At 35.6% G+C, this 12,413-nt stretch overlaps 2 protein-coding genes across 5 annotated transcripts in view; one reads left to right on the top strand and one right to left on the bottom strand.

Moving 5' to 3' along the window:
• TAOK1 (TAO kinase 1) overlaps positions 1–12,413 on the bottom strand; it is a 168,181-nt gene that overhangs the window by 16,535 nt on the left and 139,233 nt on the right. For all 4 annotated transcript variants that reach the window (XR_005018012.1, XM_036838324.1, XM_036838323.1 and 1 more), the window contains 3 exons: positions 11,209–11,448; positions 8,104–8,316; positions 6,691–6,873 (listed from right to left, as the gene is read on the bottom strand). Coding sequence is in view for 3 of the 4 variants with exons in the window: in XM_036838324.1 (XP_036694219.1) it covers positions 6,691–6,873; positions 8,104–8,316; positions 11,209–11,448 (636 nt within the window). In the remaining variant the exon portion in view is untranslated. The remainder of the gene's footprint in view (positions 1–6,690; positions 6,874–8,103; positions 8,317–11,208; positions 11,449–12,413) is intronic.
• Positions 1,132–1,995, top strand: LOC118887482 (dynein light chain Tctex-type 1-like). Its single transcript, XM_036838328.1, has one exon. It carries the CDS (start codon positions 1,391–1,393, stop codon positions 1,730–1,732), a length of 342 nt encoding a protein of 113 aa, XP_036694223.1. The 5' UTR covers positions 1,132–1,390; the 3' UTR covers positions 1,733–1,995.

The raw sequence follows: 12,413 nt of genomic DNA, 5'->3' as shown, positions 1-12,413 counted from the left end.
TGATCCTTGGTCCAGGAAGATCCCACATGCCGCGGAGCAACTAAGCCCGTGCACCTCAACAGCTGAGCCTGCACTCTAGAGCCCCAAAGCCACAACTACTGAGCCTATGTGCCACAACTACTGAAGCCTGCGTGCCTAGAGCCCGTGCTCCGAAACAAGAGAAGCCACCATAATGAGAAGCCCACACACCATAACAAAGAGTAGCCCCCGCTTGCCGCAACTAGAGAAAGCCTGCACACAGCAACGAAGACCCAACGCAGCCAAAACTAAATAAATAATTAAATTAATAAGATTAAAAAATAAAATAAATGTGGTATTGGTGTAGGGACAGACTAGTGAAATAGAAATAGAATAAAGATCTCAATTTGTAGGTTTTTAAAGCAGGACAAAAGCATTAATTAATTAATTAATTAATTAAATGGGGGAAAAGATGGATTCTTAAACAAATGACACAGGCACAACTGGCCAACCATCTGGAAGGAAATAAAAATGGAACCCCATCTTACACCACATTCCAGATAGACCAAAGCCTTAAGTGAAAAGCAAACAAACAAAAACTAAAATTTTCATTAAAAAGTTAGTTTCTATATACCTAGAAATTAGTGGTTGGGTAGCCATCATAATCAGTTCTGGAAAACTAGAAGGTATTACAAATAAATGTAGTTGACTATACATATATTTTTTAAAATGTAAAATAATTCATAATAAAGTCAAGAGACAATGAAAAAAAAGTTGATGGAGAACTTTTTTATGACTGATCAAATTGATAATTGCCTAACCCCACTGATCAATATTCATATCACTTAAAAGGGGGACAGCTAGACATTATGTATCTCTTGACGTGATGCAAAAGGAAGTACACAGTAACCCTCATGAAAATTCCTTGCAAAAATTAAAAACTGAAACTAAATACAATCATGCCTCTGTATCTAATTACCAGTTTATATAGGAAATATGAAGTAAAAAAGAGAATACATTAAATGACACCATGAGGACGCAATCAACCAAATCCAGATTTTGAGAATTCCTATAGAACAAATGATCCAATCCAAATGGGGGAAAAAAAAAAGTGTAGGGGAGAGGGGCCTATTATAGACTAATTAACTTAAAAGACAATTAACCAAAGCAATGTCTGGACCTTGTTTGGGCCCCAATCCAAATAATCCAACTTAAAGAAGACATTTCTGAGATAAAAGGAGAAATTTAGGCATGGACTGAGTATGAGGTAATACTTAAATTTTATTACCAATTTTGTTAAATATTATGATGGACTTATGATTATATTAAAGTAAAAATGTCTTTATCTATATTTAGGAGTGAAATGATGCTATGCTAGAATTTGCTTTAAAATATCCCAGACAGGAGGCAGAGGCAAGGCGCCGAGGGAAAGATGGAAGACTACCAGGCTACCAAAGAGACTGCTTTTGTTGTTGATGAAGTGAGCAACATTGTAAAAGAGGCCATAGAAAGAGCCATCGGTGGCAATGCCTATCAGCACAGCGAAGTGAATCAGTGGACCACAAATGTAGTGGAGCAAACCCTAAGCCAACTCACCAAGCTGGGGAAACCATTTAAATACATTGTGACCCGTGTAATCATGCAGAAGAACAGAGCGGGATTACACACGGCAAGTTCCTGCTTCTGGGACAGCTCTACTGATGGGAGCTGCACTGTGCGATGGGAGAACAAGACCATGTACTACATTGTCAGCGCCTTCGGACTGTCCATTTGACCATCTCGTCCAGACTGTGATTTTCTCCTTTTGTCCCAACGTTTCTCTACCATCTTCTAACCACCAGCCGTCTAGTCAGTGATCACCTGTCTCACTCTCTTTAAGTGTGTTTTTGTGGCACTTTCAAAATGTAGATAAAAAAACCAAATAACCACACTGTTCTGTGACCTGCACACCCTAAGTCAGAGGAATCATCACTGAAGGTAGTCAGGAGCCTGTCCTGACACTTGTCTTAACTTTGAATGTTTCTTTTCAAAGGTGCTAAAAGCAGAAATCTGCTAAGTGTGAAACTTTCTCTACTCTCTGAAATGACTGAAATACACTAATTTTCCATACTTTGTACTTTTGTTAGAATAATACATTATTCCAATTAAAAAAAAATATATCCCAGACAGTCTTTCCCCCAAGAGTGTGTGTGTGTGTGTGTGTGTGTGTGTGTGTAGCGGGGGGAATAGATAAGAAAAAATTAGCAAAATACTGATAACTGTTGAAGCTGGGTGATGAGTACTTGGAATTTCATTGTACTAATTCTTCCTACTTTTGTATATGTTTGAAAATTTCCATGAAAAAAAGTTTTTAAAAGATAGGAAAAAAGAGAATTTGTAAAGGAGCATTAAATAATCATGTTTCAAGATATTTGAGAACTTAAGCCAATAGTCATATATATATATATATATATTGCTATCTGTAGAAATCTAGCTCAATAAATGTTTCCTTTCTATGTGTCATTTTTAAGTGCCCTTAAAAAAAACACAGTTTAGCATGGGAAACACATGCAAATAAAAATTACAATAGAATATGATAAGATGTAATAATAGATTTATAAAGTATAGCAGAAATACTAAGGGACGGAGTGATTCACTCTACAGGAGAAGGAGACTAGGGCAAATAAGTCTTCTTAGAGGAGGTGGCAGAGACTGGATTCTGAAGGAAGAATACAAGTTTACCAGGAAGACAAGCGGAGGGGAAAATATTTTCAGCAGAGAGAACATGTGCAAAGACATGGACAAATGGTAAAAATAAGAAGTGTTCGGAGAATTACAGATCGGCCAGATGGACTCCAGTGAGAAGAGTTTGAAAATTATCGAAAGTTCTAAATACTAGTGTTACAAAGATTTAGAGAGGGCCATTCATTTGAAGATTGAAGGAGAACTTAGATTAAACATGAATGCTTCCTGTGAGGGAAAGACATCAAATTGTTAACTGTGGTGACTTCTGAGTGGAAGGATTAAGGACATTTCTGTTTCTCTATATTTGCCAGGTTTTAAAAAATGATTGTGTATTTATAAAATAATTTTCCCACTCTTTTAATATCTATATATAAAATACCCAATTCTTTGGAATTAAACCTATTTATCTCTAAGGATTCAGAGAACTTCAAATTTTTAAAGTATTTTATATGTAAAAAAATTTTAAATCCATTTACTTAAAAGCACTTATTTTAATTTGAAGGATCTAATAAATGATGGGAAAGCACTTAGCATGTAACTGATCTGAATTCCTTGCATATAATCTGAAGGAAACTCATGATAAAAATATTAAACACATTAATGCTTATGAACCTTTTATCCAGTAAGTATTGCTTCAATTTTGTTTGCTGATTAGTTTTGCCATTCAAGAAACTCAGAACATTTTTCAATTAAACAAAAATAAAACCTAAGATTTGTGATAGGTTACATTAAACCCCATTTCTTTTAAAACATGTTATTTATTACTGCAAATTAAAAAGGTGGTTTCACTGGGTAGATAAAAGTTACCATACTTAAGACTTTTGAGAGGCTCTCCCAACCTATCTTCTTTGAAATCAAATGATATTTTTGTGTGAATATTTTCAGTTCCACAAAGAAAGATCCTGTAAGATGTTCCAGTCGTCAATTCTCACTTAAAAACTACCAACCATGTTTGTTGATACTAAGTGAAATACTGAAAGAAAATTAATTGAAATGATAAAACTAAAAAATGAAAACATTTATACTTTTGGAAATACTGCCACTTTTCATGCACATATAAAATTCACACGGAATCAACTAGGCGCCAATAAAAAATAAAAAATTTAAAAAATTCATAGGGAATTTAACATTTATAGTTATGTTGTCATTTTGCTGAAAATATTAATGTAAATGAAATATGAGAAAAGTCATAAAAGGACCTTATGTGAGTCAAGTGAGGCTTACTTTTACTTTGTTGGTGCCTCAACCTACAGGAACAACTCTTGGTTCATTTCGAGATTAAAGCAAACTTCAAAGAGAACTATTCATCATGAAACAAGTAATATTCACTCTGGTTCCACCTCTATTTATTCTCAGATTACTGTTTCTCATCTGTACAACCAGTAAGTGCCAAGTGCAGAAAATACAGCAGTTAAGATTTTTCAAAGTTTCTGTAGAGAGGATAGCTGGGGTTTGGTAGCTTCCAAATGACCCCAAACTGCTTTACATGCATGTCACTTGAAATGTAAATATTAGCCCTAGTAGCAACTCAAAGCACTATAGATTCATCACCCTACTGTTCCTTTATTATTTGTCATACCAAATAATCTTATGTATTTTCCCTTATCAAAGTAATATAAACCGCATTAAAAAAGTAAAATAGAGGGAATTCCCTGGCAGTCCACTGGTTAGGACTCTGTGCTTCCACTGCAGGGGGCATAGGTTCGTCCCTGGTCAGGGAACTAAGATCCTGCATGCCGCGTGGTATAGTCCCCCCCAAAAAGTAAAACAGAAAAACAAACCATTCTATCATGTTAATATAGCCACTACTAGCATTACTTCAATTCACTTTAAGTGTGATTGGTCTTTATTTTATTCAACACATCATAAGCATTTTTCTGTATTAATACTGTCTTTGTAGCCATCATTTAAATGGTTGAATAAGATTTTATTAAGTGGCTTGGCCATAATTACTTAATTATATCTCTATCTTAGACGGTTATGTATTTTAAACCATTATAAACTATGCTATAATTACCATATTTAGCATCTTGTTTTTCCTATATTTGGATTTCCTTAGAATAAATTCTCAAACACTTAACATTTCCAAAGTACAATATATACTTCCAGAGGGAAGAGCTATGGGGACATATGTATATGTATAACTGATTCACTTTGTTATAAAGCAGAAACTAACACACCATTGTAAAGCAATTATACTCCAATAAAGATGTTAAATATATATATATACACTTCCAAATTGTTTTGCAAAATGCATTAACAATATATGAGAGTGCCACTGCACCTTCACCAATGTGTATCAGTTTTATGCCCATATTTTACTAGGCTCTGTAGAACATACAGGCTTGGTTCATATAGTGAAATAAGATTGTACCTAAGACACTAATCAGCACTAACTCTGAACCACTAGGTGGAGCTAAAAATACAAATACACAGTCCTAGCCCAGTATCCTTGGGGGAAGGGTTCCAGGACCGTTCCTCAGATACCAAAATCTGAGGATGCTCAAGTCCCTTATCTAAAATAGTGTATTATTTGCATATAAGCCACACAGATACTCTCATACTTTAAATCACCTCTAGATTACTTACAATACTCTATACAATGTAAATGCTCTGTAACTAGTTGCTGGGGGCGTGTGGCAAATGGCAGTTTTGCTTTTTGGAACTTTCTGGAATTTTCTTTCCCCCGAATACTTCCAATCAGAGGTTAGTAGAACCCACAGGTATGAGAGGGCTGACTGTAAATAGTACTAATATTTCTCTCACAACACTATAGGGAGTTTTCATTTTAGTGTTAATTTTTTGAAGCATAAGAGACAGACTTTAGGTTGAATTTTAATACACAAGTTGGAATCAGACAGATTTATGAAATCTGTACAAGGGACAAACTAGATTTTTCTCAAAATTTATATGTGTTTATATCTTTCCCATCTTGAATGAGAAACATAAGTGAGATAATTTTTAAAGGCAAGTACCTCTTGAAGAAGCCAGTAATGAGAGCTATGCCAGAAAAAGAGTAACATCTTATTTAGGTGGGTTTTTTAAGAATGTATTTTTTAATTTAATAAGGCATTCTATTTTTATCACAAGCACTGCAGGAAACAGAGGAAAATCTATGGAGCAATGGTCTAGAAACCATGACAACTTTTATTAAGTTAGCCAAGTACTAACATACAAAGGATCAATGGAGCTAAGACTATCACCTGTTGGGAACTTATGGCTCAGGAATTCTGGAACATAGCTCTGAATCCTAGATACAATTATATCCTACTACTTCTCATGGCAAAACTTTCCTCTTATCTTTCAAAATCTAAAAATCTTCTGTCCATCAGTCTTTCCCCAAAATACACACACACACACACACACACACAGCTATAATACCTTAAAGGATAGAAAGGAAATGAATCTGGGGATTTTAGTTCTATTCTCTAATATATCTGACAAAGAATAAGTGAAAAAAAGAGAGAAAGAAAGAAAAAAAGATACATCTAGAAGTAACATTTTCAGCTTGTGTAGAACTGGCTTTACCTTCTGTCTGTCCCCTAGTACTCTTCCACCAATCTGTATAGTTCCAGGGCCAGGATAGAAGAGTAAAGTATATATTCCAGATCTTTTGCCCCTGCCTCTCTCAGGCAATTACTAAAGTTCTTTTTCTTCACTATCCAAGTTTTTCTCCAATCTCTTTAGGTAGAGCTAGGTACACAAAAAAAGTGAGGAACATGGAGCCAGAGCTACTCTCTCATAATTCAACTATCTTCACATAACACCATATCCTTCCTCTAGCAATTACTACTTAACTATATTCCTCTGATGTTTAGAATTCATTAATTATAAGGTTCATTACTGAAATAATAATTTTAAAGAAAAACACTACCAAAACTAGAACTAAGGAAATATGGTATGGTGAAAACAATCTAACGCCACCTCTGTTAATATGAAAATGTATTTGTAAAATGTTTCTGATGAAGGCAAATACTAGCACAATTAACTTCCTTCTATTATCTATACCTTTTGTTCTAAGAGCGCCCTGCGGAGGGAGACCCTCTGTTCAAGTTCCCGAAGCTCTCGATCATGTTGTGCCTCAGCTTGCATCTTGATTTTGCTCTGATATGCATTTAACAGCTCCAGTTCCTGCTGCAGCTGCATCTTTAAAACCTGGCACTCTGCTTCCTGTGCTTCATCCAAACGCAGCTGAAAGAGAGGAAAAAACCCAGATATATCCTACTTTGAGCTATTTATCCATGACCTGTGGAAAGGTGGTGTGAGAAAAGACAGACAACTCTTTTGTAGGATACACGATTGTTCTCTCTTGTATCTTGGAGTAAACATCTCTGAAAAAGGAAGGCACAATAACCAGTGATGGTAATATGAAGATAAAAGCTATCATAATCTATTAGGAGGATGCCTGAATAATCATATTTTTCTTAAGAAAAATCTAGAATCTGACTAGGTGATGTAAGACTCTAAATCTCTTCTCTGCAATGGAAATAACTACAGAACAGGGACCAGCAAACTATAGCCTCCAGACCAAATGTGGACAGCTGCCTGTTTTAATTAATTAATTTGATAGTCCACTAGTTAAGAATGGCTTTTACATTTTATTTATTTATTTATTTATTTAGAAATTCACGGTCTTTTATTTATTTATTTATTTATTTATGACTGTGTTGAGTCTTCGTTTCTGTGCGAGGGCTTTCTCTAGTTGCGGCAAGTGGGGACCACTCTTCATCGCGGTGCGCGGGCCTCTCACTATCGCGGCCTCTCTTGTTGCGGAGCACAGCCTCCAGACGCGCAGGCTCAGTAATTGTGGCTCACGGGCCCAGTTGCTCCGTGGCATGTGGGATCTTCCCAGACCAGGGCTCGAACCCGTGTCCCCTGCATTGGCAGGCAGATTCTCAACCACTGCGCCACCAGGGAAGCCCGGCTTTTACATTTTAAATGGCTATATAAGTACCCACATAATTATCCTCAATTTTGTACCACGGACTACAAAACCTAAAATATTTACTATCTGGCCCTTTAAGAAAAAGTTTGCAAAACTTATATAGAAAATATTTTGTATTTGCCTTCACTAAAATGTGACCATTTGGATTCCCAATACAGAACTACTTTTTGCTCACTGCTTAACAAAGCTGCTGCTCTAATCCTCCTATACCGTTGGGATATGTGCTGAACACCTGAGAGGCACTGGCAGAGCGCCTATTTAGAACCTCATGACTAAATGTATCAATGAGAATTCTATATAAATCATGCCTACCTCCAAGCAATGCAGAGAACAGGAAAAATATAGATAACCACCACTATCTCTCAGGCTGTAGGAGAGCTATCACTTCCAACCAGTATTTTAATTGCTGGGATTTCATTCAGGTGGTGGGATGAAAGGGGCACTAAATTTGTTTTGCTTAAATAAAACGAACTCACAGCTTGGGTGGACAGCATTTCATTAATGCTGTGGTCATACTGTTCAGCCAAGATGGCTAACTTCCGGGTCTGCTCCTCCTTGAGCCGTTTCAGAACAGCTTTGTGCTCACTCTTTGGTGTAGTCTCCAGTAGGTGATTTCTTAATGCTTTGTACTGTCTGGTCTGGATTTTGCAGGTGTCCTGAAACTGCTTTTTTATTTGGAGTTCTTTAGACTGGGAAGGAAAAAAAAGATGTATATAATTTTTAACATATGGCATTTGTTATACCTTATGCTTATATGAAAATAAAGGCTACTACGAGACAAGGAGATGAAAAACAAAAAGGTCAGACCATAAGGTTGCAGGTATAGTACTTTTCCACTTGGTTATTAGGTCAAACCATTACGTTCTATGGATTTTGGTAACAAAAGCTCTAATTTAAAACATTAGAATATCAAAAACCTTACTTTTTTCATATGACTTAAGGTAATACTCATTATTTTACTAGTACATTTAGTTACAAGTAAGTTTTTTTTTTATAGATTTTTTTGATGTGGACCATTTTTAAAGTCTTTATTGAATTTGTTACAATATTGCTTCCGTTTTATGTTTTGGTATTTGGGCCGTGAGGCATGTGGGATCTTAGCTCCCGACCAGGGTCTGAACCTGCACCCCCTGCAATGGAAGGCAAAGTCTTAACCACTGGACCGCCATGGAAGTCCCAGTGGCACCACTCTTAAATACTGTCCTTGGTTAACAAAATTCTTCCAAGTTAGCCAGGAATGGGACAATGACATTTAGACATTCTCTTCTACCTCTGTATAACAGTCTCTATTCTTTTAAAAGTTTTTATTTTTAAAATATTGTGCCAAGAAAACTGTAATCATTCCACATCACTAGCCTAATGAGGGGAAAAAAAAAGCTCCTTGAAAAATTTTTTTTCTATAAGAAGAGTAATACTTGTACCAAGAATAAACTATATCCCTCAATGTTTGACTCAAGTGAAAGCAAGATGAATGTAAGTTACAGTTGTTTCTACTCATTTAACACTGACAAAACATCATCTGGATGCCAGACGAAGAAACAACAGAGCAGGCGTATATCCAACCCATTCCATAGACATAGTACCCCAAACCCCCCACCCCAAATCCTAGTCAAATTAAGTAAGTGCTAAAACTGAAGTCCCCCTACCTCCCTTTAAAGTCCTGGAAAAAGTTGGAAGAGGCAACCATTACTTAGGTAAATAAAAATGGGATAACTTGGTATTAAAATCAAGTCAGTTTTGTTCAAATTTAGTAAGTAGATAGAAATACGTAACTAAGAGGAACATGATGGTTTTCTTCCCTAGTAAAGTAACAGAACAATCTCTTTTACGGAAAATCTTGAGCTCATCTGTCATCAGAAGGAGACATTCTATTCTAAATCTGACTATAACTGTGAAACATTATTTTTTGCCTCACTTTTTGTATAGTATCTGTGAAGATTACACTAGTATTTACAAGCTTTCAAACTGAAAAGGCAACAACAAAAAACAGAAAGGAATGGTTAAACATCAAACAACTCTATGCCAAGCCCTACAGAAATGCAGTCATATCAAATTTATGGTATGACGATAGAAAACTAACAAGCTTTCAGTTTGGTTTACTCTGGGTGCTGCTGACTTTAAAACAGTCATTAATTTCACAGACATGTTATTTAACTAATCTTTTGGTGGCAAATTATCTATTCTATAGCCGAAAGAGTATATACCTCTCCCCTACAGAGACAAAATAAATTTGAAAAATCATTATGAATTCCAATTTTCTAAGCAATGACTAATGAAGATTATGTGAGTAGTCAACATAAGCTACTCTGTAAATGATGTTAATCAGCTGTTCGGAAAACAAAGTGAAATTTTACTCAGGTTCACAAGGAAAGGGTAAAAACAACTTTGCTTCTATACTTTTGTTAAAGACAGCTTGTTTGAATGGAGTTGAGTGGGAATCAAGAGATACCATTGGGTGTGGTGTAGCTTCTAGATTTTGACACAGATTACCCCTGTGAATGAATTTCACTTCACTCCAGGACAGTTATTCAGATAAGGGGGTAGGGTTTTAAAAGAAAATACTGTGGGACCTGGGCCTTACTGGATGTAAATAAAAGTTTAAAATGCGAAATCATGTACAGATTATTTGAGGTACTACTATTGATGAGTTTATATCGTGACTGGTTTTTGTTTTTATTAAGATACATATGATTACGCTCTTTCAAATATTTATTACAAGTTATAAAATTGAAAATTTTCTTTGAATTGTTAACTCTGGTTAAATTTGGTGGCAGGGGCTGGACAAGGTGGCCAGAGGGACAAGGAGAGATGGAAACCTTTACCTTTATAATACTTTGGTGTCTTTTGAATTTCATACCATGTGAATGAATTCCTCTATACAAAGAAAATATAAGACTTAAAGTTCTTTGGTATCATATATATCACCAACACTTGTCTTTCCTTATTTGTTTGGGGGAGGGCATATAACAACTTGCTCCACTCTGACATGCTAATTAAAAAATACATACCCCAACTACCACGCCATGGTCTCACCTACACTACCAAACACATAAAGAAAATAAGCAGAATGGGAGTAACACTGTGGTGATTCCACTATTCCTCTTAAGATAAGCACAGACGATGAAGGGAGAGGGGGTAAAAAGGCATTTTTTTTCATTCACTGGCTTCTGTACTGACTAGGAACTTACTGTCTTTTTTGGATACATATCACACTAAGAGCAAATAAGATTCCCAAACTATATTACTTGGAACAATAAAGAGAAGCCAACAGGTTAGTTAGCATGTTGACATGTAGACTGTAATGTCAGCATTGGACATTTGGGTACATTAAAATAAGAATTTTGATTCTTATTTATGCATTTCCCACAGTTAAAATTTTTTCCGTACTCCACTGAGAAATACATGAGCAAAAGTCTGTAGCTACAGACACTCCATGTTAAAACTAATTAAACATGCCTAAAATGAAAAGAAAAAAGTTTATTCAATTTCTTTATGACAGACTTCTGTCTTAGACTTTTACTGCTTATATGGATGCCTTTTATCCCTTTTCCTCTTTGTCAAGAAGCTTAGGCTAAAGGTACCTTCAGACTCTTAGGCTGTTGTCGAACCTCCATGACATGCTTTCGCCTTAGTTCTCGTTCTCTTCGTTTATTATATTCCAGCTGGTTAGTGAGCTCAGTTTGATGCTGCAATCTGATCAACTCACAGCGCATCTTCTGAATTGTGTTGAGGTGGCGGAACTCCAGTTCTTGCATGGACTCATGCTGTCGCAGCAGCATGGCGTGCTCTAAGTCCTTTTGAGTCTGTCTTTTATTTAACTCCTAATCCATAACACAAAAGACAAAGGTATAATTTATTGCTGTACAATGCCAGGAAAAAAATTCCTAAGAAATAGATTAACCAGGAAGTAGATGTAATCCTCAGATTCAATAATGACTGCATAGTAAATATCAGATTTTATGACCTTTACTGCAGTAAATGGGCAATTAGTAGCACCAATTTCCTTATTCTATTCATTTACTATTCATTAATACTATTTTATGCAATAAGCTTAAGACATATCAAATCTATCTCAGTAGGCTTAATGTCCTTCCTTCTTTCTTTTCTTTCTTTATTGTTTCCCAATTTTATATTTGAAGAGCACTCCTAAGCCATTCTTCGAATTTCTTCAGAGTATCTATTCAATTCTATTATAGGCAGTATACCCAGCACAGTATAGTGGATAAGAACATGGATCTGCCTCTGCTACCTATGAGCCCTAAGTCCTTGGGTTAATTGTTTAAACTCTCTGTGCTTCAGTTTCATCACTTTTCAAATGAAGATAATAATATAGCTATTTCATAGATTTAATGTGAGGATGAAGTGAGTTCATAAATGGAAAGTTCTCAGAACAATACCTCGCACATGCTGCTCAATAAATGTTCTAATTCTTTTTTTTTTTCAGATTAAAAACAAGTGTAAAACACACACACACACATACAGAAGTCAAACCTACCCCCTTTGCCCCTGCAAACCCTTTCTCCAGGGGCCAACAGTTTGGTGCAAATGCTTCCCAACCTTCCCCATGCTTATCGTGAAACATCTATTACACAAAAACATACAGTTTTAAAAACTGAATAACATACATTATAGGCATGTAATGTGCTTTCTTCACCTAACAATATAATGGATATATACCCAGATCAGATCAGTATATACAGATCTTTTTTTTTTTTCAAGTTTCATAGTAAGCTTCTGCTTTGTAATACCATAATTTTCCATTTTTTGCTTGATAAAGAAATTTTCA

Source organism: Balaenoptera musculus, chromosome 20 (assembly GCF_009873245.2).
Source record: "Balaenoptera musculus isolate JJ_BM4_2016_0621 chromosome 20, mBalMus1.pri.v3, whole genome shotgun sequence".
Lineage (NCBI taxonomy): Eukaryota > Metazoa > Chordata > Mammalia > Artiodactyla > Balaenopteridae > Balaenoptera > Balaenoptera musculus.
This window is presented reverse-complemented; position numbering and strand designations above follow the sequence as displayed.

Excerpts from the sequence above, each read along its gene's own strand:
- LOC118887482 (XM_036838328.1), top strand. The coding sequence starts at position 1,391 with ATGGAAGACTACCAGGCTACCAAAGAGACTGCTTTTGTTGTTGATGAA.